Consider the following 24840-nt stretch of genomic DNA (forward strand, 5'->3'; position numbering starts at 1 on the left):
TACAACGTACAGGTATTGCATTATTATTGGTGTAGTTTTAAAATCTACAAGATGTGAAAACAAAAAGGCAGAAAGCTCTTTAAAAAATTCAAACAGGAAACAGAGGCAGAGGGTGGGGAGAAGGTGGAGGATGAAGAAAAGCTGCGGAGGTTCAGACTCCCAGAGGAGAGGTCTTCACATCACTGTCCCCTCCCCCCAACACCCCCTTCCCCACTAGGGGTCAGCACTGGACAAGGATGGTTACCTCTGCTTAGGGCTGGGCAGGACCCCACCCCCATTTGGTGCTGAATTTCCTCACAACTCAGCTAGAGATCTGTTTGGACCCAGGAAGAGCTCTCGCCAGATGATCGGGGAGCTTGTCCACGGCTGCAGTGTTAAGATTCAGGCCACAGAACAGAGGAAGCATTTTTCTCCGCAGACCCCTTTCAAGCGAGAATGACATTTTACTGGTCACAGGCAGTCTCAAGTCTGTCTTTAAAAATTAGAGAGCTGATAAACACTAAATGTAGTGATTAAAAATGCTTTCCAATAAAACATGTCCAGCTTCCTGGTTTTTAGTTTGCATGTTGACAAATTGTCTGTGGTCACCTCTGAATGTAGGGAAATTGGGCACGGTTCCTTTAAATAAGAAACATTTTTCTGTTCAAGTGAGTCACCTCGGTTTTCCAGCTTTCAAAATCAAGTTTATTTTCTAGTTCTTTCTGTTCAGGAATTTTCTTTCTCTCTTCCTGAAGACCAGAGTTTGCCCTTCTACTGGAAGGCAATGGTTTCACAGGTTCTCTTTCTTTTATCTCAAGATTTTTTTAAGCCCTGCTGAATTTGGTAGCAAATTCTGAACATAGAGAGGAGAGAACCAGGAAGTGAGTCTTCCAGGGGCAGGCATAAAAGCCTGGTGGAGGCATCGAAAGTAAAAGTAAACTTCTTCCTGGAGGCGTTTCCAACCCCACTTCTTGTCTCCCCCTCCCGCTTGTCTCATTTCCAGGGATTTTTCTCCAGCTTGGTTGTAAGAACCAGCCTCAGCAATCCGACGTGTGAAGTTAGGCAGTGTGGGGTCTTGTCGTTGGGAGTTTGGTGGCTGGGATGTTGCCAGGACTGTGTGGAGCAGGTGAGTGCCTGGTGCCCAGCTGGCTTCTGGATGCCGCCTTTCTCACTCAAGGACTTCCTTGGGGAAGTTACCTGCCAGGGTGCCAGGTTCTGAGTGGGTTCCTATCTGAACCACAGCCCCTGGCTTTGCTACTTTTTAATCTGAGGACTCTCCAGTTCCTCTGCTGCCCAGGGAAGAGTCCTGCCAGGGTGCCAGGTTCTGAGTGGGCTCCTATCTGAACCACAGCCCCTGGCTTTGCTACTTTTTAATCTGAGGACTCTCCAGTTCCTTTGCTGCCTCGAGTATAGGTACACTGTCTGTCTCCTGCTGGTTTACTTTAGATTTCCCACAAGGCTTTATTTACCTTCTAATGTTTATTTTCTTTATCGCTTGTCCTGGGGCAGAGGGTTGAATTGATCACTCAGTCAGGTCCCGATTCCCTATAAGCCTTTGGTCTTGGGGACCCACGGCCCCTCCCTCCACCTCCGCCCTGCTTTACCCATTTTCTTGAATCTCCCCACTCCCAACCTATCTCCTATCCTCCTCGCTGGCTCCCAAAGTGTGTGTGTTTGCTAGTCGCTCAGTCATGTCCGACTCTTTGCGACCCTAGAAACTGTACCCGCCAGGCTCTTTTGCCTATGGGATTTTCCAGGCAAACATATTGGAATGGGTTGCCACTCCCATCTCCCGGGGATCTTCCCAATCCAGGGATCGAAACTGCGTCTCCTGCATTGGCATGTGGATTCTTTCCCACTGAGCCACCTCCACATCTTATGATATATAGCCTTAATTGCTCTGTATCTTTGTGAAATGTACCATTGTTTTGTGTGTGTACACTACGTCTTAAACTGTGTGACCAGAGCAAGAAAGTAATTTCTCTGTACCTCTGTTTCCTCATCATTAGTGGGATTAACACTCCCTCAACAGGTAGCTGTGAGGATTTATTTGACAATAACAGCTTTAGCCACTTAGTGACTGGTGTTGCTCTGTACCCAGTAAGTGTTAGCAATTATTATTACATGTTATGTATTAGTATTCATATTGTATTTTGCTTGTTCTGTTTTTGACTTTTTATTTTATTTGCAAGTAAGCACTCTGTATTTTAATAGAACTTTAAGTTAAAGTACAGAGTTCTGTTCTTTAAGTGTTTTGCCTGGTCCCACTTTATAACCGCTGCTTATTATTCCATGACGGACAGTTTCTACAACTTATATAAGGACTATAGAAGAACTGGCCCACCAAGAACTTAGCTGGATCCAGCTTGCAAACCTTTGCCATTCTGATAGGTACAAAGTAGGTAGCTCATACCTACTTTGTAGTCCCCAGCTTAGTCATGAGTTTGAGTATCATTTGCACACTTTGGCCATCTGAGTATCTCTGTCAAGGAACTCTATAATCAGATCCACTGTCTTTCGTCAGGGTTTCTTTTCCTTGTTGATTTGCAGGAGACCTTTGTATTCAAGATATTTCTACTCCTGGGGCACAACCTGGGAACATGGACAAGAAAGATGTGGTCCCTGCCTTTGTGAAGATCACAGCCTAGGACAGGAACCACCCATAAAACAGCAGGACAGATATTGGGTGGATATTCAGGAGGTCGCAAGAAAAGAGCAAGGGGGGACTTCCTGGGCTAGGATTTAGCCACTAATAGGTTTTCCTTCTGTGGCTACCTTCTCACTCGGAGTTCTCAGGGCAGAGTCAAAGGAAGTTAAGGGCACAAAAGGAACACAGCACTCTTACCTAGCCCTGTGCAGGTGGAGGGGTATTTTCAGCTATCGCGTTAATCCACTCGGCTGTGAAATTTGCCCTCTGAAAGCTAATACTCCATTTGGGGAAAGAGAACATGTAGTTTCAAAGAAGAGAGGGTTTTTTTTTTTTTTTTTTCTTATTCTTTCTCTGCTTTAATCATCAGAAAACAACTGATGAGAGCCAAAGGCAAGGCTAAAGTGAGTTTTGTTGTCTGTTTTATCTCTAGGTCCCAGTCCATGGTGAGGGCCCTGGGATTTTATTTTTCCTTTGGTGAGTTTGGCTGGGCCTTTTGGGAGGAAACACTATGATTCTATAGTTTTCTAGACCTAGACTGCTGAGGGTGAGATCTGGTGGTCTTGGGGTCATGGAGGTGATCTTGTACGCAAATGTAGATGGGGGAAACCGTGGGAGTTTCTGTGGGGGTCAGTAGACCCTCTGAACCATACTGAGGGCCCCATAGTTTCCAGAACTCAAGATCACTCAGGAGTGCTCAGTGAGTATTATTGAAGGAAATCACTGAAGTCTTAATAATGAACCCATAAAAATCTGTACATTTCTGAAAAGGAAAAGAAAGGGTTCTTAGCTATCATTCAGTTCAATTTTTTCCTTTGGAATGTGGTACAGAAGCCCCAAAGAGAAAATGACCTGCCCAAAGTCACATAGCCAGAGGCAGGTCTCAGATGGCCAGGTCCCCACCCAGCACCTACCTCTTATTCCACGGGCTCCTTCTTGGAGATGGAGACGGGGTTGCTGCCTGGAGGCTGGCCTGCCTCACTCAGCCTATGGTGACTCAGGAGTTTTGAAAACAGGAAGTAAGCGAGCTACGCTGTTGGTTCTTCATTTGACTCTAATTCCTGTCTTAGATCTACTGAGAGAAGAGGCCCGTGAAGTGGCTGCTGCTGTGAAGGTTCCAGGATCCGCCTCTGGTAAGATCTGATGGGACTTTGGAGAGGGAAGGCCTTTGATTCTAGAACTCTCTAGGCTACCGAGAATGGGATCTGGCAGCTTCGGGGCCCATAGGGTAATCCTTGTATTTGAGTGTAGATGGAGAAACTTGGAGAGTTAGCCATGCCTCTGAAGGCCATGGTGAGGGTCCAGAGATCCCAGATGTCTGTGTCCCTCCAGCTTCGGTAGATGATGCATTCCTGGGTTTTAGAGGGAGAATACTCCAAGTATATTCATCTTTACAGAGGCCTCACCCTTATGCCAGCCAGACTTATCAAAGAACAGAAACCAAAATTCAAATCTCAACTGACTTTGCTGCTGTAGCTACCCATCTGCCGACCCACAGACCACCAACATAAACACACACACCCCTAAACAGACACACACAGAAACACACACACAGGGCTAAGCACTCAATTATTTATTTATTTCTCTTTCCGGGGTGGGGGTGGGGGTATTAAAAGGGTAAGGAACAGTACCGGGCATAATATAATGGCAGTAGATTGATAATCAGTATTTGTGGAGTTAAGCGTTCATAGGTGGAATTATGAATTTCATTCCAACATTGGTTTGGAAATGTGAGATTAAGCATTTACAGGTGAAGTTATACATTTGTTCAGTTTGGTAGGTTCTGAATTTGGTTGGAATGTGGATACCTTTCCTGGGCTGTGTGATAGTGCTGGCTGGGGCCCTGCAGTGAACAGAGCTTGTGTGGGCCTCCGGCAGGTTCTGGGGGAATCCCAATTTGGAGTGGGAACCCCAATTCAGAGTGATCCTCCTGGACTGGAGGGAATGGCCATCCTATTACCTAGGGCTTTCAGGTCTGAGACTAACTTTCCAGTACTCTTGAACTTTGAATGAGACACAGATTTTTGTCTCAGAAGAGGAATGCAAATTTTGGGTAAAACTTTCTCCAGCTTTGAGATAGTTTTCCATAAGACTGAGAGAGCTAAGATGCTGCTAGTATGTTGTTAGAAGGATTGTTTGTGATTAGATGAGATTTATTTGCAATTTAATTGTGGTGTAACAGGCAGTGCTAATTTGGGACTCTGGGATGAGGTGCTGAGATTTAAACCCAGGCTCCAGCACATACCAGCTTGGTTGTAAGGTTCTGACCTTCTCTTTGCTTTAGTGGATTTGTTAAGAATTTTTGTTTGTTGTTTCTTTTGGGAGTTTCTTTAAGAATTCCAAAGACTGTATAGTCCATGGGTTCACAAAGAGTTGGACATGACTGAGTGACTTTCACTTCACTTCACTTAGTCTTTTAAAATTTTAAGTAATTCATAATCTTTAAAACTATTTTGATTATGTGTCTTTATTAAATTTCTTCACTGGCTTCCAACTGCAATTAGAATGAAATCTAAATCTTTGCAGGGTCTGTCACTGAGCCTCTTGAGATGCTCAAATCTGGGCCTGATACCTCTCACTAGTTTATTTCTGAACTGATTTTTCATGGTAATAAAGTGAAGATGATAATAGCAATTTCTAGAGAGGATTGCAGTAAATGAGACAAGAAAAATATTTTTATGTTTATATGGTTATATGTTATAAACATTTATATATCATAATACAAACATTTGGCTATATAAAAACACTTTGGAGCACACATTATAAAAATAATAGATATAGTTACATATCATATAATACAAGTATATGTATGTGGGCTTATTACTTAGATATTGTATAATTGAAAGTAAAAGAAAACTTCTGAAGGCCTTTCCATTTCCACCCCTCTCCTCTATCTTGCATGCAATATACATCAATATATTCAAATTGATATATTCTACATATGTATATGCATACATTATATATGCATATATGTGAATAAAATTGGGAAAAACCCCACAAATGTGACCCCAAAATTACTTCTAAATTTTTCCAAGTGGTATTTTTCTTTTAAAAGTTCTCTAAGGAACAAGTGTTACTTTTACTATTTTAGGATGAGAAAAATAGAGCAATGAATATTCTTTTTAAAATATTACTCTAATAAAGTTTCTGGCTTATGAGCTCGTGCAATAAACCCAGATCCCATAAAAAAAGAAGTGCCTTTTAGTTCCTCTTCCTATAAAGCCTAATCTAGAGGTGGCCCGTGGTTAATGGTATAAAATCTAGAGCAGGTAATAGTGCTTCCCAGGTACTACGAGCAGAGAGATGGGTGACCTAAACAAAGACAATATTAAACCACAACGTGTTTTGGAAAATCTGGGTCAGGAAAGAAGCCTCGCCAGTACTTTCTCTACTAAGTGAAAGTAGTAGGGATGCGATGTAAAAATCACTTAGAAAGCACTGCCAGGCTATTGCAAAGAAAATGAAATGACCTGGTTATAGAGGATGGGAGCCAATCATGTTATATTCAAACTCATGTCATTCTGGCTTTGGATTGGATTTTTTTATACATCAGGAAATGCTGTTGAACATGTAACAAAAGCCTTAAAAAGCTTTATATCTTTCATCTCAATAATGCTATTTCTAAGAAATTATTCTAATAAAATAATCAGAGTTGCATTGGAGATTTGCATTGTAAGATCATCCTAAATGTCATCACTGACTCAATGGACATGAGTTTGAGCAAGTTCCAGGAGATGTGAAGGACGGGGAAGCCTGGCATGCTGCAGTCCATGGGGTTGCAAAGAGCCAGACACGACTAAGCAACTGAACAACAACAAAAAATGTCATCAGAGACTGGTTAAATTATTGCCCATTTGTATGATTATATAACTTACAGATTTTCAAATCCATGTTGTAGAAAAAAAAAGACATCGAGTTGTACTTATAATATTATCAGTGGAAAAATACACCTCAGAAATACAGTGTGTTCAGATAGGAGGGAAAATACATAAACAGTACTAAAATATTTGGTAGGAAAGACAGTAAAATTTTATTAGGTAGTTATCTTTTTTTAAATTATTTATTTGTTTATTTTTGGTCACACTGGGTCTTCACTGCTGCCTTGGGCTTTCTCTAGTTGCGGTGAGTGGGGGCTACTCTCTAGTTGCAGTGCACTGGCTTCTCATTGCTATTGCAGGGCACGGGCTCTAGGTACGCGGGCTAGGAGTTGTGGCGCATGGGCTCAGTTGCTCTGAGGCATGTGGAGTCTTCCTGGACCAGGGATGGAACCTGTGTCCTCTGCACTGGCAGGCAGATTCTTATCTACTGTACCACCAGAGAAGTCCTAGCTTTGTTTTTTAAGTTTTTTTTTAAATTGAAGTATAGTTGATTTTCAATATTGTGTTCATTTCTGCTGCAGAGTCAAGTGACTCAGTCACACGCACACATGCGCGTGCACACACACACACGTATACATATACATTATTTTTTTCAATATCCTTTTCCATTATGGTTTATCATAGGATACTGAATATAGTTCTCAGTGCTGTACGGCAGGACCTTGTTGTTTATCCATTCCATTTATAGGAGCTTACATCTGTGAACTGCAACCTGCCACTTCATCTCTGCCCCTACGCCCTCTACCTTGGCAACCACACGTCTGTTTCTGTTTCGTAGATAGGTTTCATTTGTCCTATTTTAGATTCCATAGATACATGGTATCATATCGTATTCATCATTCTCTTTCTGATTTACTTCATTTAGTACGACAATGCCTGATTGCTGCAAATTATATTATTTCGTTATTTTTTATAGCTGAGTGATATTTCATTGTGTATATATATACCAGATCTTCTTTATTTGTTCATCTGTTGATGGACACTTAGGTGGCTTCCATGTGTTGGCTATTGTGAATAGTGCTGCTATGAACATAGGAGTGAATGTATCCTTTTGGATTAGAGGTTTTGTCTGGATATATGCCCAGGAGTGGGATTGCTAGATTATATGGTAATTCTATTTTTAGTTTTCTGAGGAACTGCCATACTATTTTCCATAGTGGCTGTACCAACTTACATTCAGAGAAGGCAATGGCACCCCACTCCAGTACTCTTGCCTGGAAAATCCCATGGACGGAGGAGCCTGGTGGGCTGCAGTCCATGGGGTCTCTAAGAGTCGACTGAGCGACTTCACTTTCACTTTTCACTTTCATGCATTGGAGAAGGAAATGGCAACCCACTCCAGTGTTCTTGCCTGGAGAACCCCAGGGACAGGGAAGCCTGGTGGGCTGCCATCTATGGGGTCGCACAGAGTCAGACATGACTGAAGTGACTTAGCAGCAGTAGCAGCAGCATTGGCCATTTATATTCTCCTTTGGAGAAATGTCTCTCTGGGTCTTCTGCCCATTTTATAGTTGGGTTTTTTTTGTTGTTGTTGAACTGTATAAACTGTATATTTTGGAAATTAAGCCCTTGTCAGTTACATCATTGGTAAATATTTTCTCCTATTCTGTAGATTTTTCATTTTGTTTTTTTGTTTTTTTTGAAGGGAAGGATTTTTATTTGTTTTCTTCACTTCTTTGCTTGATACATATAGGTCTCAGTAAATTAGTGTTAAGTAAATGTATTCATTTTACATGTAACAAAGGCTGTGTGCCTGCTCAGTTGGTTTAGTTATGTCCTACTCTTTGTGACCCCATGAACTGTAGCCTGGCCAGGCTCTTCTGCCCATGGGATTCTCCAGGCAAGTATACTGGAGTGGGTTGCCGTTTCCTTCTCCATCATTTTGTTTTTGGTTTCCTTTGCTGTACAAAAGTTTGTAAGCTTCATTAGGTCCCATTTGTTAATTTTTGGTTTTGTTTCTATTGCCTTGGGAGACTGAAAACATTGGTACAATTTATGTCTGGAATGTTTTGATTAGGGCTTTTAACTTTGGATGATAGAATTATAGGTATTTTTATTCTTTTATCTTTCCTGTATTTTCTAAAATGAATACAAAAAGCATTGTTATCAGAGTCAGAAAATCATATCAGAAAATAATTGTTATACTATCAGAAAACAACTGCAAAGGGGGAAATAAGGAGATTCTGCTTTCATTTGATTCTTTGGTTGATTTTATTCTGTAAAATGATATTTTAGCAATGGTTAGAACTGTTAAAAGATCTAAGGACACTGGACTTAATGGTACTAAACAGAACTGGACCCAGTTCAGATCCTTTCCAGATTCATATACTGGAATAAAAATAGGACTTTAAGTAGAGCTTTTAATTTAAGTTCATGTACATTTAGCATAAGTAATACACGCAAATGGTAAAGATTCACACTGTGCAAAGGGTGCAGAATGTAGAGCAAGTCACTTCCGGTCCACACCCGGGCCTCCCCCACCCCCAGACCTCTAGTTCCTCTCCTCTCAGGCAACCAATGTATTTTCTTCAAAGATCTGTGAATACAAAAACTAGGCACTTTATGAGTTTGGTATGTCACTTTCCAGAATTTCTGTATCTTTTTTTTTTTCTGCTTTTATGTCTATAATCACTGAAAATCTAATTGTGTTGTTTGAGTGTTTCTGAAAAGTAGCTATATGATTCTTGGTTATTATATCTTCACTGACATAACACATCTTGAATATCTATGCATTTTAATTTTAGAAGGTGGAGGACATCTTCTTAAGTGCTGCACAACTTTCAGTGTATGACTATACTGTAGTTGACTTGAGTGAAGTAAGTGAAGCTGCTCAGTTGTGTCTGACTTTTTGCAACCCCGTGGACTGTAGCCCACCAGGCTCCTCCGTCCATAGAATTCTCCAGGCAAGAATACTGGAGTGGGTTGCCATTTCCTTCTCCAGGGATCTTCCCGACCCAGGGATCGAACCCAGGTATCCCGCATTGCAGACAGACACTTTAACCTCTGAGCCACCAGTAGTTGACTTAACCACTCCTTTATTGGAGGACTTTTGGGATGTTTCTAGTTATTTAAGCTTACATATCATGCTGTCGTGATATGTACAAACCCTGTAGAGCATATGTGCTCCTATAGAGTGTGATTTAAGAAATGAACTCACTAGTCTGTTTCCTGGAATGTCCAGCAGCTTTGTTTGTTGAACTTTGAACTTATGCTTTTAGGTGCTGGCCAAATATTTAAGATATCAAATATTTTTATAATAATTGATTGCTTTTGCAGTGAATGATCTAGGCTCTGCAGTCTTTGTGACTCCAATGTAAAACAAAATGCATCTTCCCAAGAAACTGTCCCTACAGTTCCCTAATCAAGAAAACGCTTTGTCTAAACAGTAATGCCAGCTCTAGACCAAAAGTGTGAAAAAAAGTTTTGCCAAAAAATTTTGCCATGATTCCAATTCTAAAAAAGGAAATAATCAGAGATATGCCCAGGATATATGAAAAAGTCCCTCAATGCAATATTATTTTAACAGTAAAAAACCAGAAAATTGCTTAAAATCAATTTTATTTTCACATGCTGGAATTCAAGAAATATTAAAAATATGCCAAAGAAGAATGTTTATGGTAAGGGTAAATGTTCGTTCTAATTATTGAGTGGGTAAAAAAAAAACCCAGGTGTACATATTTGTTTTTTATATAAATGTATCTTTATGTGTATGTGATGTACGATAATGACCACTGTGACGATGTTATAATTTATTGTATTTTCAATTTTTACCCTTCCCCCTCAAAAAAACCCCACTGTTCTATAATCAGCATTGGGAGGTTGGAAAAAGAAAAGCTAAAAAGCTTCAAAATCTTTTGGATTACTTTAAAACAAGTTATTTTTCTGTGGGCCACTTTTAAAAAATACTAAAATTTACCTTAATGTTTCTATTTTAACATCTGATGTACAAAATACACAGGTCCTGATTCACTCTATCACCCCTCAAGTGATAGTCAGGATTCATGGCTTCATCCAAGAATTCAGGAGCCTTGTTTCAGGGAGGAAAGAGATCCAAACAGGTGAAGATTATTTGATGTCAAGCAAAATGCCCAGAGGCACAGAGTCTGTGGGAACAAGCAAGTGATGGAGCTGAGGTTAAAGGTTTTCTAGTTCAAGGTTCGCAGACAGTAGCCCTGAGGTAAGGCAGCATTTGAGTAAGCCTTCAAGGAAAAGTTCTTCAACTATGAAGAGGTTGAAAATTGCTGCTTCCAGCTGAAGTTTCCAGTGAGGAAGCAGGAAAATTAGGAGGGTAAGAGAAGTGTTCAGGTTACATGAACAAGTGTTCATGTAAGTGTTCATATAACCACCTGCTGTGGGGCCGGTGGTGTCCAGCCCCACAGCCAAGGTGTTTCCTTTCTTTCAGGTGAACACGCCTTTATTCATTAGTTGTTGGTCGTTACTCTGCAAACATTATAGGTGTTACATACTCAAAGTGGGGCTTCCCTGGTTGCTCTGAAGGTAAAGAACCTATCTGCAGTACAGGAGACTTGGGTTCGATCTCTTGTTTGGGAAGATCCCCTGGAGAAGGGAATGGCTACCCACTCCAGTATTCTTGCCTGGAAATCCCATGGACAGAGGAACCTGGAGGGCTATAGTCCATGGAGTGGCAAAGAGACAGACGTGTCTGAGCGACTATCACTTTCACTTTCATACTCACAACACTGCAGGAGAGGTTATTCTTTTGATCTCACCTTACCGAGGAGAATCTCACCCTGAGAGGCTCTGAAGTGCCCAGGCCTGGGCCAGGCCCACCCTGGGTTCTGTTCTAAGTTCTGTCTGACCCCACAGCCCCACTGCCTAGACACTCAGCTGCTGGTGAGATTCCTGGCTTTGACAGTGACCATGTAGCCTGTCTCGAGTAGTCATGTCCCAGTCTCGTTACTATGCTGTGTCTGACATGAACCCTGCTCCAAGGGCTCCCTGTGCCTAGAATATAGGCCTATCAGAGCAGGAAAGGTGAAGGAGAAATCCATGGTGACTCAAGGGGCTCAAGGGGGAAAACTCCAGATTTGGGGCTACTTGTGTGAAGCTTGTCTGTGGTTTCCTGAAACACTACCCTCTCCTTTTCTTACCTGCTCAAATGTGTGTGTGTTAGTTGCTCAGTTGTATCTGCCTCTAGGAGACCCCATGGACTGTAGCCTGCGAGGCTCCTCTGTCCGTGGAATTCTCCAGGCCAGAATACTGGAGTGGGTAGCTATTCCCTTCTCCAGGGGATCTTCCTGACCCAGGGGTCAAACCCAGGTCTCCTGCATTGCAGGTGGACTCTTTATCATCTGAGCTACCAGGGAAGCCCACTCAAACAAGTAAGTATGTGGAAATAGGGCTTCCCTGGTGTCTCAGTGGTAACAAATCTGCCTGCCAATGCAGGAGACGTGGGTTTGATCACTGGGTCAGAAAGATTCCCTGGAAAAGGAAATGGCAATCCACTTCAGTATTCTTGTCTGGGAAATCCTATGAACAGAGGAGCCTGAAGGGCTATGGTCCATGGGGTCAAAAAAGAGTCAGACATGACTTATCGACTATACAACAGCAATATGTGAAAATATCCCATAATTTGAGTTGAAAGGCTGACCAAGTTCTTCTGGGTTCTGTTTCCAGTCTTGGGTTCTTGACCAGCTGAGAGAGCCAGTCTTGAGGCCCTTGGAGGACAACAGTGTCCTCCCACCACCATTGTTTCTGCCAGATCATATCACTTTTCCCACCTCCAACCCTTCCAATCTGTCCTCCACACTTCATTTTATTTTTTAAGTATAATTTTTCTTTTATACTGGAGTCTAGTTGATTTACAATTTTGTGTTAGTTTCAGATGTACAGCAACATGATTCAGTTACACATATATGTATGTCCCCCACACTTTAAATGTTAATACTAAATTGGATGACATCATTGTCGTGCTTACAACACTTTCTTAGTTTCCCATTACCTCCAGGACAGAGCCTGACCCCCTTGACCCATGGTCTGCGCCCTTCATAATGGTTCCTGGTCACAGTTCCATCCCTTTGTCTCACCATTCCCTCTTTCAGACTCTTCACGGTTACTTTTTGAGCTCCCCATGCCTGTCTGAACTGACTTGAACATTCTTGCCTCCATCTTTTGCACACATTATTTCCTTTAAGAATTGTCCTTCACCATCTTTTCCCCAAAGGTGACTTCTCTCCAGGAAGCCCTTCTCCCAGGTTGAGTTAAGGCTCTATATTTCTCCTGTGCTCTGGTTACAACTCTCTGACCACTGATTAGTTTGTAAATCTATTTTCCAAAACAATGTTATGTTCCAAAATGATAATGAGTGGGAACCTATTTGTGGGGTTTTTTTTTTTTTTCATTTTGTTTTTCTTCTTCCCTGTATCTTTAGCATAATGTCTGGCATATAATAGATGTAATAGCATTTGATGATGGAACAAACCAGTAAGTGGTAGTTTTCTTTCTCATCTGAAAATAACATTGTGTTTTAACCTAGGTAACAACTACATTCTCCTAACACTTGAAAAGCATGGCGCTCACCCAATGTCTCTATAATATTGGGGAGCAGCTGGGCAGTGACGACCTGGCTGCCCTCAAGTTCCTAAGCCGGGACCACATCCCATATAGGAAGCAGGAACCCATCAAGGATGCCTTGATGCTATTCCAGAGGCTCCAAGAAAAGAGAATGTTGGAGGAAAACAATCTGTCCTTCTTGAAGGAGCTGCTTTTCCGAGTGAATAGACTGGATCTGCTGCTTAACTACTTGTATACCAGCGAGGAGGAGATGAAGAGGGAGCTTCAGATACCCGGCAGGGCCCAGATCTCTGCCTACAGGTGGGGAGAACCTCCACGGGGTGGACCTGGGAGCTGTGGGTTTGAATGGATACATCTTTATGGGCAGGGCTGACATTGTATGTAGGTTGTCTGTGTGGAGTGACTTTGGAGGCTCTGGTAAGAAGTTTCACCATGGCCAGATTAAGAAATGTAGAGACTTAATGTAGAATTCAGAGAAAAAAAATACTAAAACCAATAAAGTAAAACTTTCTTTACATAGTGAAACATTACCAATAGGTACATGTGCTAATTGCTTCAGTCGTGTCTGACTCTTTGTGACTCCATGGACTGTAGTCCTCCAGGCTCTTCTGTCCATGGGGATTCTCCAGGCAAGAATACTGGAGTGGGTTGTCATTTCCTCCTCCAAGGAATCTTCCCAACGCAAGGATCGAACCTGCGTCTCTTACGTCTCCTGCGTTGGCAGGCGGGTCCTTTACCACTGGCACCACCTGGGAACCCACTGAAATTCAAGTAGCCATGCTTCAACCATTCTAACTCTCCTCTCTGTTACATGCCTGTTATCTCGATGCCTCTGCTTTGCTGGTGTTCACACCGTGCACTTAACTTTGCCTATTATTAAATAAAGCATTATAGCTTCCCACTCGAGAACCTGTCCCATCTACTTGTGGATGACTATGAAATTCTCCACAGGGTTTTAGGCTTTTATTACACACTTTAAGGCTTGTGTTACCAAGTTCTTCAGTGAGGTGTGTGCTGTCAGTCATTCTGGATTGGCCAGACTGGACCCCCACAATAATTGTTTTGTTTTGTTTTTTAATGGTATAAGATAACCATTAAAAAAAATGATTCATTTATTAACTTACTAACGGTTGTGCTGGGTCTTCAGTTCTGCACCTGGGCTTTCTCTAGCTGTGGCGAGTAGGGGTTACTCTTTGTGCAGTGCATTGACTTCTCATGGTGGTAGTTTCTCTTGTTGTGGAACACAGGCTCTAGGCACGTGGGCTTCAGTTGTTGCAGGACTCCGGCTTGGTTGTTTCACTGCACATGCTTAGTTGCTCCAGAGCAAATGGAATCTTCCCCAACCAGGGATAGAACTCGTGTCCCCTGCATTGGCAGGTGGATTCTTACCCACTCTACCACCAGAGAAGTCTTAAGATAATCACTTGTACTCTATCCCTGGCCATACACTGGAAACACCCACTGTAATAACCAATCATCCTAAAGGTTAAACAGCTTCCACAATCTCACTTCATAAGCCAGTCTGCAACACCCAATGACAGCTTAATCCCCATGACTCCAGATGCTGTCAGAAGAACGGCAGTGGCTTGGGCTGTCTGTCCTGCCAAAGGTTTAACACAGTAGAGAAATTATTTTTCTAATTGTTCTGGAGCCTATGGGCCTGAAATTGAGGCGTTAAGATGACGGGCTCTCTTTTGGAGGCTCTAAGGGAGAACCTAATTCATGCTCCTCTCCTGGCTTCAGGCAGTCGCAGGCAGCCCTTGGTGTCCTGCTTTCAGATGCATCACTCCAATCTTGCCTCTCTCTTCACCTTGTTTTCTCTCCTTTGTGTCTGTGTCTAAAGTTCCCTCTTCTTTTAAAGACACCAGCCGTCGGGTTAGGACCATCTTAATCCAGTCTACAGATGGACAAGGTAATGGGGGTATGAGGGGCCCAACATCAAAGGGTGAGGAGCAGGGCAACTGGGTATGTTCGGAGAGGAATGAGGAGATGGTGGTAAGGCATGGCCAGAGATGAAGAGGCAGACTAGGCTCAGTTCACAAAAGCCTGTGTTCCAAGAGGAGGTGTTTGGCCTTCCTATTGAAGGGAGTGGCTGGGAGAACATTGACTAGTTTTAATTGAAGAATTAGGGTTAAACTGATCTGTGTTTTGAAAAGAATAATATCAAAAATCAAGCTTTTTTTTTGTTCTTTCTTTGCAACAAGATCTTGATCTTATAGTGAAGGACAAGGGGAAAACACAATTGACTCAACTGATATTAACTGAAAGTTAAAATTGGGGAACTTTTAAAATTTTTAATTAAATTAAAAATATTTATTTAGTTATTTTGGCTGTGCTGGGTCTTCATTGCTGCATGCAGGCTTTCTCTAGTTGCAGAGAGCAGAGGCTACTCTTCATTATGGTATGCTCAATCTGGGGCTTGTGGGCTTCAGTAGTTGCAACTCTTGGGCCCTACAGCATGGGCTCAGTAATTGTGGCACATGGACTTAGTTACCCTGGAGCATGGGGGATCTTCCTGGACCAGAAACTGAACCTGTGTCCCCTGCACGAGCAAGTGGATTCTTAACCACTAAACCACCAGCGAAGTCCCTGGGGAATTTAAATTCCATTAAGAGTGGGATAGTTGAGCATGAGCCATGAGTCTTCAGTGTCACAACACCAGCCCCTTTCCAAGAACTCAACTCATAAATCATGTCATTAGCTGGTTTTATTTTAAAGGGAGGCCAGAGGATCAAGTCCACGCGATTCCATATATCAGATGGGAAATAACTTAAGAAAGTTAAAGTGTTTCTGTTTCCCCCTATAGGATTCTGCTTTTCCAGATTTCAGAAGATGTGAACAAAGTAGAATTGAAGGACTTTAAGTTTTTTTTGAGCCAGGAGATTGCCAAATGTAAGCTGGATGATGACATGGTAAGACCTGGTGTCTCACCTGAGGTGTAGCCCTGAGGGTGAGTCAGCTGGTGGGGATTACTGAGACTAAAGAGAGCTCTTGTCAGTAAAAGCAACCTGAATTCTCACTTTTTAACCAAGGGAGAAGAATGCCGTCTGAAATGAGTGCTGTAGATATGATGCCTTTGTATAATATAAGGTGCTGCTCACATTAATTATCAGGGACAAGACAGAGTGAGGAACAAAGGGAGAAGGCTGGTTGTGGGAGCCTAGGTCAGTGTGGGGGCCTGTAGAGCCAGGAGAGCCTGGTGGGCCTGAGACCATTTCCCCACTTCTGCAGTCTCTGAAAAACCTGGGACCTGGAACTCTGTGTGTGTGTGTGTGTGTGTGTGTATGGTATGGTGTGTCTATACATATATGTGTCTGTACTGTGATGTAATGCTGTATGTGTGTGTGTGTGTGTGTGGTATGGTGTGTCTATACGTATGTGTGTCTGTGGTGTGATGTAATGCTGTATGTGTGTGTTTGTCTGTGTGTGTGTGTTGCAGTGCCCTGGTCACTGCACTGTTGTTAAGGACCCTCAGCCTGGAGGTGAGTGGGTGCCAGAGGCAATGTAGGGTGTGAGGCAGTTCCCAGGGCTGTTGCCATGGGGACTGGGCAGCTGCATCTCAGCCATGTACCTGGGCTGCTTCACTGTCTTCACATAAAAGTGTCCATAGATGGTTGGGCCTAGAGACTGGGTGACATCTGAGGTGACTTCTTCTCTGTGCTATTTCTGTCTTTTGGGGCCAGAAAACATGAATTCCCTCCCTGATAGTTTATTGATTGGCTTTATAAGACCAGGATGTCCTCTTAAGAGGATCAGCTTGGGAAGCTAGGTGGGTGTCTAATTTGGAGAAAGTGGAAATAAAAAAATAATAATCTAAAAGTCAGTAAAACTCCATCCTGTTTTCTAACTTGACTTCTCATCCCTCTAGACTTTGCTTGATATTTTCGTGGAGATGGAGAAGAGGACCATCCTAGGGGAAGAGAACTTGGACACCCTGAAAAGAATCTGTGAGCAGGTCAACAAGAGCTTGCTGAAGAAAATCTATGATTATGAAGAATTAAGAAAAGGTATAAATAACCTGAGAGCTGTGAATCAGCAAAATGTAGTCTTAAATTGACAGATGCTTCTATGTCATAACTGTTTCTAATCAAATATGTGTATGTTTCTTTTAAAATTCAGAGAGAAGAATGAGCCTTGAAAGAGATCCATATGCATTTTCAAATGGTAATACTTGCAGATAGTTTTCAAGGTCTATTTAGTTAATTTACTTCCCAGGTGGCTCTAGTGGTAAATAAGCCGCCTGCCAATGGAGGAGATGCAAGAGATGCGGGTTCAATGTCTGGGTCGGGAAGATCCCATGGAGAAGGAAATGGCAACCCACTCCAGTATTCTTACCTGGAAAATCCCATGGACCGAGGAGCCTGGCAGGCTACAGTCCATGGCCTCTCAGAGTCGGACAATGACTAAACTACAAGCCTCATTGTCTCCTCTCTACAACCTTTACCACATCTGCATCTTAATGGACCTGCTTTCCTAATAGCAGCGATTACTAGTCACCTCTGCACTTTGGAAGATGTAAAAGGAGTTGTCAAAAGGCAGAGACCCTGTAGCCTCAGGCTGGCAAGTTTGAAATAACAGGCAGAATGAGTCAGCAGTAAGATTCTCCCTTATTCTGTGGACTGCAAGTATATTATGTTCAAGGCAGTCAGTGAATTTACATTTTAAAAGGGACCTTATGTTGTCCTGGGTGCCACCTCTTTACTAACCAATATCATCCCTGTCACATTTCATTCCAGACATGTCACAATCGCTTCCAGAGGAGGGCTACTCTAAGATGCCGGCCATGTCAGACTCTCCAGAACAGGACAGTGAGTTGCAGGTACCAGGAAATTCCCATTCTTTCCCCTTTTGTGCTGCAGATTCTAGTTATTGTGTTCCTGAGCTTTTTTTTTTTTTCCCCCAAATAAACTTATAAGGGACAGAAACATAGTGAAAAGTGTTGAGAACTATAGAAAAATTCCACAAAAGCACAAGTTTAAAATGTGACTTTGGAATTTGGTAAAGGCGATCTCTTTGGTTTCCCGTGTGTTAAATGTCTATTTTAAAACCAAAGATGTTGGAAGAGTTGGAGGACAGAGGAGTAGGGAGCCTCTAACCTGATCCCTTTAGCAGCTGCCTCAGCCTAAATGGGAGGGGGCTTTTGGGGGGAGAGTCAAACAGGACTGGAAGAAGCAAAGTCTTCGTTTAGCTTGGCATTTCAAAACTGTTTCTCCTTTGTAATTAGGCGTAAGCAGCAAATGTTCACGATCTAGTCATCTCTATGTTCTCCTCCCATTGAGCAGGCCCAAGAATTGCCTTTCCTGGTATCATTTCTGTTTCTGTAGCCTTCAACACTTGACCACCTTCTTAGTCATCAGCCCATTCACTCTTCCCAGGGAAGCAGAGGAATTGCTATAAGCCAAAAGTCTATTGAAAAAAACTTGAAATTAAGCTTAGGAGAGACCACTCACTAGTGGATTCCAGAGCAAATTACCAGACCTCTCTTGGTACGGGCATCAAGGATTAGCCAAAGTCACGTGGCACTTTATAATCAGTAAAGCATTTTGCTGACATCATCCCCACCCATCAGCTAATGACACCAAGGGCAAGAGAGATTCAATAACTTGTTCCAGGTTTGAGGGTATTGAGCCAGGAATTTAGCCCCCTAGTCTGGGGCCCTTTCATCTACCTTGAGGAATTGCATGGATTTCCCAATAAATGCTAAATATCTCAGCACTAAAACAGCCCTGGGGAAATCAGGAGGTCACAGGGTCACCGTCAAGTACTAGAACCTGGATAGTGTAACCCATAGCATAACCCGTCTGTCTCCTCCAGTCACTGTGGTCCTCAGAGCCAAGTTAAGCCATCAGCTTTAAAAATCCTGGGACCATGCTGTGTTGTGTGATGGATAGGTCCTCAGCTGTTAGCCCAGAGCATGGATGAGATGATCAGAGAGCCAAGGGAATCACAAGGTCACAAAGGGGCAACCTAAAGACGGCACTACAATAGTCCTTAGTCCAGCAACTCCTGACTGAGCTCTCTCAAATGAATAATAAATCCTAGTCCCTGACACAGATGTTCTGTGCCTTGAGCAGAGATGAGAATAAGTAATACTAATACAATATGACGACAACAGTATTAATATAAGTACAAATGCTCAGGAGACCCAAATATTGGGACACTGACTTTACACACTAAACTGTGGGGAAGAAGTCTGGGGATCCTTTGTCAGGGGAATGAATGGAAACTAGTTGCTTAGGGGAGCAGTGCCAGGTTGGGGTGGGGCCATGGAAAATGCATTCGCATCCCAGTTGGGCTTGGGTGATGCCTAACCAAAGCTGACCCAGAGAGTCAGCTCCTGGGTTGGATTTTTGTTTTCCAGACATCTGACACAGTTTACCGAATGACAAGCAAACCTCGGGGATACTGTTTGATCTTTAACAATTATGATTTTAGCATAGCACGGAAGCAGGTGCCTGAACTTCACGACCTTAAGGATAGGACTGGAACAGACTTTGATGCAGGTACAGTAGAACAGAAAAGAAATATTTCTAATACCTATGTTTTTGTTGAAAAGGGAGAACAAAAGCTGTATCAACAGGGCCACATGTTTCAAAAAGGTGGATCTAACCATATTTCCCTGTGGACACAAAGAACATTCTTATATATTTGCTAGTTTTCTGCTTTTGTTTTTTTTAAATTAATTTTTAAAATCAAATAAATATATTTATAAAGATAAAATATTAAATCTTACTAAAAGGCTACAAGCAACAATAAATTTTGTTTTTATTTATTTTTGGCTACACTAGGTCTTCGTTGCTGCATGCAGGCTTCTCTAGTTGCAGCTACTGGGCTTCTTGCTGTGGTGGGTTCTCCTGTTGTGGCTTGAGGACTCTAGAGTGCAGGCTTAGCAGTTGTGGTTCATGAGCTTAGTTGTCCAGTGGCATGTGGGATTCTAGTTCCTGGACCAGGGGACAAACTTGGGTCCCCTGCATTGGCAGGTGGATTCTTATCCACTGGACCACCAGGGAAGTCCCTAAACTTCATTTTTAATTCAACTAAATGCATAGAGCTTCTGGAGAGTGTATTAGGTGTTGAGTGAAAACATTGCTTTTGTATAAACCATTTACAGAAGTTGGGCTCTGAGTGCAGCAGAAATTGAGTTCTTAACATAAATAGCATTTTCAAATGTTAAACTAGCCAGAAATTCTTTGGCTCAGTCTTTTCTGGCTAAGATTGAGATCTTATAGGTTGAATGAAAAATAATTTGCATCATGTAAATGTAGATATGACGACAACTAAAACCAATAAAAGAAATAATCCAACCCAATCCATAGTGATATTAAGAATTTCAACTTGATAAAAGAATTTTTGAAAATGATGTTTATGAGTCATAACATCAGGTAATGACTTATTTCTTTTAAATAGAGTAGTGCTTAGAAAATTAAGATAGGTTGATTTTATTTTATTTTTTAGATAGGTTGATTTTAATCATCAGGAATCTGTGAATGTTTTCTGTTAACATTTGTTTTTTCAAGCAAGTCTATTCTAAGGTTTTTAAATAGCCATAGAGCTTAAGTTCACTGGCTACATCATTTATCATCATATATCTTGGTTTATTTTAATAAGAAAGGAAGCATATTAAAGAATATTATATTTACATAGTACTGGTAATATATAGATTTCTGCTGCTTCAACTAAATGTTATAAATGTTTAAGAACACCAAGTGCTCATCATCCACAATAGGAACTCAATACAAAAGTCTAAAATTTATAAATAAATAAGTAGAAATGTACCCAAATTCATTACAAAATGGAGGCTTATACCGCCTCCCCCAAATAGTTAAAAGTTGAAAGTGGTTGCCTTCACAGAAGTGGCTGGACAGAATATAACTGGGTAGTAGGAAAGAGTAGAGAAGGGGTAACTTATAAGTCTTTTAGTTCTACTTGACTTTTTAAACATTCATATCTTGTATTTTGATAAACAGCTCTGAGAAGATATAGGATAAAATAAGTATGGATTTTGTATTAAAAATTTGTTTTGCTTTCTTTCTGGTTATGTAAGTAGTACAGTTAGTTTTTAGACTGGTTCGGTAGTAAGCCTTAAAAATAGCTTACCCATCTTGTAGACTAGTTGAGAAAAGACAATAGCAGTCTCCCCTTTCTCATTTGCCTGAGAACTGGGAAATGTTTGCAGCTAGTGGCAGTAAATATTAGAAGCCTGTGGAATCCAGCCACTAACATAGTGGGTCTTGTTCTTAAATTCTGGTTCAAATTCTTATCTGATCAATGTTCTCTCTAGTTCTAGGTTGTGGTCTAGGAGTTACTGCCATATACTATTGACTTTCTTTTCTTTTGTTTTCAATAAGTGTATTTATTTTTGGCTGCATTGGGTCTTCATTTCTGTGTGTGGACTTTCTCTAGTTGCAGTGAGTGGGGGCTACTCTCTGTGTGGTGTGGAGGCGTCTCATCGTGGTGGCTTCTCTTCTTGCAGAGCGTGGGCACTAGAGTATGCAGGCTTCAGTTTGTTGGTATGCCCTGGGCTTAGTTGCTCCAAGGAATGTGGAACCTTCCTGGACCAGGATCTAACCCATACCCTCTGCAGTGGCAGGCAGATTCTTAACCACTGGACCACCAAGGAGGTCCAATATGACTTTTCTTATTTCACTTTTCAGACGCTTTGGATAAGACCTTTCGTGAACTTCATTTTGAGATAGTGCACTACAAAGACCTAACAGCAAAGGGAATCTGTGAGGTTCTAGAATCCTACCAGAAGAAGGACCACAAAAACAAAGACTGCTTCATCTGCTGCATCCTCACCCACGGAAACAAGGGCATCATCTATGGCTCCGATGGGCAAGAAGCCTCCATCTATGAGCTGACCTCTTACTTCACTGGCTTAAAGTGCCCTTCCCTTATTGGCAAACCCAAAATCTTTTTTATTCAGGCTTGCCAAGGGGACAAGTACCAGAAAGGTGTAGCCGTTGAGACCGACTCAGAACAGATGGAAGCCTATTTAGAGGTGGACTCATCACCTCAGAAGAGATATATCCCAGATGAGGCTGACTTTCTGCTGGGGATGGCCACTGTGAAAAACTATGTTTCCTACCGAAACATCTGGAATGGGGCCTGGTATATCCAGTCACTTTGCCAGAATCTGAGAGAAAGATGTCCTAGGTAATTTTTACTTATTCAATCCTACATTCATCTCCAAATATCTAATTGTGGATCACATAGCTGATTCTCAGGTCAGTTGCAGAGTGAAAGAGACAGCAAGTGTTAAGATCTTTAGTTCACAGATGGAAAAACCTGAGATGCTTACAGAGGATTTTCTTTTATTTAGCACTTCAAAGGACAATCAGTATATCATAGAGCTGGAGAGATGGCAAAATCATATAGTACAGCTCTGTTTTTAGGCAGAAACATGACTGAACCCACTCAACAAGTTTGGAATTTCAATGTTTAACATTCTCTTACTGTGTCAAAAGTGAAAGTGTTAGTCTCTCAGTTGTGTCTGACTCTTTATGACCCCATAGATTGTAGCCCACCAGGCTCCTTTGTCCATGCAATTTCCCAGGCAAGAATACTGGTGTGGGTTGCCATTTCCTCCTCCAGGGTATCTCCCCAACTCGGGAGTGAACCCAGGTCTCCTGCATTGCAGGTGGATTTTTTTTTTTTTTTAAACCATCTGAGCCACCAGGGAAGCCTTCTATAATATCTTACCAACCTCAAACCCTCTTGTGGGAGTTAAGAGCCAAAGAGTAGAAACCTTTTATATTCCCAATAATTTGACTTCTTTGAAGCTCACAAAATATGGGGAAGTATCTTTTCCTCATTTATTATCTTATGTTTCCATTAATTAAATGATAGTATGGCTTAGTTCACCTAATGTACATACAACCAGCAAATAAATAGCAAGAACTCCTCTCCAAGTTGCTTCTAGTTTTGTGTCTCATTATGTTTTAAGTGTGTGAAGAGCAAGAATTGTCCATGGCAGAGAAAGGACTGAGAGGGAACCATAACATCCAGGCTACATTTTCATTTTGTAACTTAGTGAATGAACCTGCAAGGTTCCAGGGGGCTAGCTACAGAATTGAATGAACAGGTTGCCCAACTAAACTTATAAGAGGTGCTGGTGAGAAAGGGGTGGAGTTGCTGCAGGAGACATTCTATTTCCACTTGCTTCAAGTTTGATGGGGCCATCAGTGAATCCACAGAAGAAATGCCAATTTGAGGCAGAGAATGTTGAGGGGCCTTGAGGAGATTAGTGGGTAAGTGACATCATACTTGGAGTTGAGTGAAGTACAAATAGATCAGGAGGGAAAGAAACCAAATCCAGTGTTGACACTGAGGTTTCTGATGGTCATAAGATCCCTAATAAACCAAGGGTAAGTTATGAAGCTCTGAGAACTTCTTTACCTAGAAAGCTGGGGTAGGCCTTGGTTTAACACCATATGAATTCAAATGCCCGATGTTTTGAGGGAAATAATTATCACTAACCACAGTAGATGATAGTGATTTCCTCCCATAGATGGTCACAAGGTTCTGTTACATTTTTCAGGGGTGAAGACATTCTGACCATCCTAACCAAGGTGAACTTCGAAGTAAGCAAACTGGATGACAAGCAACGTATGGCCAAACAGATGCCACAACCTACTTTCACACTGCGAAAAAAACTCTTCTTTCCTCTTAATTGATATTGTTTAGTTGTGTAACTAGACAATAGTTATGCAACTGAACAATAGTTAAAATGCTGCTACTTTATTCTCTTTCTTCTTCTTTTTATTTTCAAATAGCTGGGAAAGCATGGGAGTCAGGACAATATAATTTTAATGCAAATTCAAGCCTAAATCTCTGGCTTTGTAGACAGTAACAGTCATAGCTGTGGGCTTGATTTAAATTGTGTTTTTAATTTGATGAAAAGGTTTAAAAATGAACTAAAATGGATACAAAAAGCACAGTAAGTTTAAAAGAAATATCAAAGATCATGGAGGGAGATTTTTGTGATCTGACCTAGCTAAAAAATCCTGACTATTGAGGTTCAGGGTATAAAGTTCCCATATCCAGCCTGATTGCTGCTGGTGTGTATGATAAGCTGTCCTGGAAACATGTGACCCTCCTCTCCTTAGCCATGAGCAGACCCTGATTTTCAGTGTTGAAAACCACCACTCTTTAGACTTCAGTTTCAAAAGCTTAGAGATTATTTTCCTTTTAAAAAAAAAATTATTCATAAATTCAGCATTCAACCTACTTTTAAGAGAAATGATGTTAATATTAACTTGTTTTGTACTTCCAGTAGGTCTTTTCCCAAGCTATCCTTTATACTAATTTGCAAGATTTTTTTAAAATAAAAATTTTTTTAAAATTCATATATTAAAGATTTTTAAAATACCAAATGATTTTGTTTTTTTAAGAATCTTTCCAAACTCCCTTTTCAGCTTTTATATACATGCTTCTGCAGTGCTGAACATGTTTGCTTTTTTGCTAACAATGCAGTATGCCTTTTATACATTTGCTCTTTCTTTATATGTTCAATTCACTTAAATCTTTAGTAATTAATAATTAGTAATGTAATAAATATTTTTAACAGAACAAAATATAATTTTATCATACTATTCCTTGGAGATTGTTTTCATTTTTTTTTGCCAGTGGAACCTAGTCTTACAGGTAGAAAATGTTTGGGTCATAGATATGTTTTCCTTGAGCCTTCCAATATTTGTTCACATAGTTGTATTTCTTAAACATTTCTTGTCTAAAAAAACCCCACTTCTTCTCCATATTTAAAAATTGGAAGCTGTCACATAAAAACCAGAATACTTTCTT

General features: G+C 41.3%; 2 protein-coding genes across 3 annotated transcripts in view; one reads left to right on the forward strand and one right to left on the reverse strand.

Moving 5' to 3' along the window:
- The window catches only part of FLACC1 (flagellum associated containing coiled-coil domains 1), a 108191-nt gene that overhangs the window by 44532 nt on the left and 38819 nt on the right, over positions 1-24840 (reverse strand). The window contains exon 15 of the transcript XR_009491239.1: positions 3541-10607. The gene's annotated coding sequence lies outside the window, so the exon portion shown is untranslated. The remainder of the gene's footprint in view (positions 1-3540; positions 10608-24840) is intronic.
- On the forward strand, positions 907-24632 carry CASP8 (caspase 8). 2 transcript variants are annotated; one of them, NM_001045970.2, is made up of 11 exons: positions 965-1105; positions 3060-3103; positions 3697-3759; positions 13001-13338; positions 15845-15950; positions 16907-17045; positions 17158-17202; positions 17775-17857; positions 19400-19541; positions 21693-22194; positions 23579-24632. In NM_001045970.2, exons 4-11 carry the CDS (start codon positions 13034-13036, stop codon positions 23712-23714), a joined length of 1458 nt encoding a protein of 485 aa, NP_001039435.1. In that variant the 5' UTR covers positions 965-1105; positions 3060-3103; positions 3697-3759; positions 13001-13033; the 3' UTR covers positions 23715-24632. The 2 variants fall into 2 exon arrangements, with proteins under 2 accessions (XP_005202672.1, NP_001039435.1); XM_005202615.5 differs by lacking the exon at positions 3060-3103 and having other exon boundaries at positions 907-1105.

This window comes from Bos taurus, chromosome 2 (assembly GCF_002263795.3).
Source record: "Bos taurus isolate L1 Dominette 01449 registration number 42190680 breed Hereford chromosome 2, ARS-UCD2.0, whole genome shotgun sequence".
In the NCBI taxonomy this organism is placed as follows: Eukaryota; Metazoa; Chordata; class Mammalia; order Artiodactyla; family Bovidae; genus Bos; species Bos taurus.

Coding starts and splice junctions, on each gene's coding strand:
- CASP8 (XM_005202615.5), top strand. CDS start 13,034: ATGGCGCTCACCCAATGTCTCTATAATATTGGGGAGCAGCTGGGCAGT. Junction 17,203..17,774: donor TCCATATGCATTTTCAAATG/GTAATACTTGCA, acceptor ATTTCATTCCAG/ACATGTCACAATCGCTTCCA. Junction 22,195..23,578: donor CTGAGAGAAAGATGTCCTAG/GTAATTTTTACT, acceptor TACATTTTTCAG/GGGTGAAGACATTCTGACCA.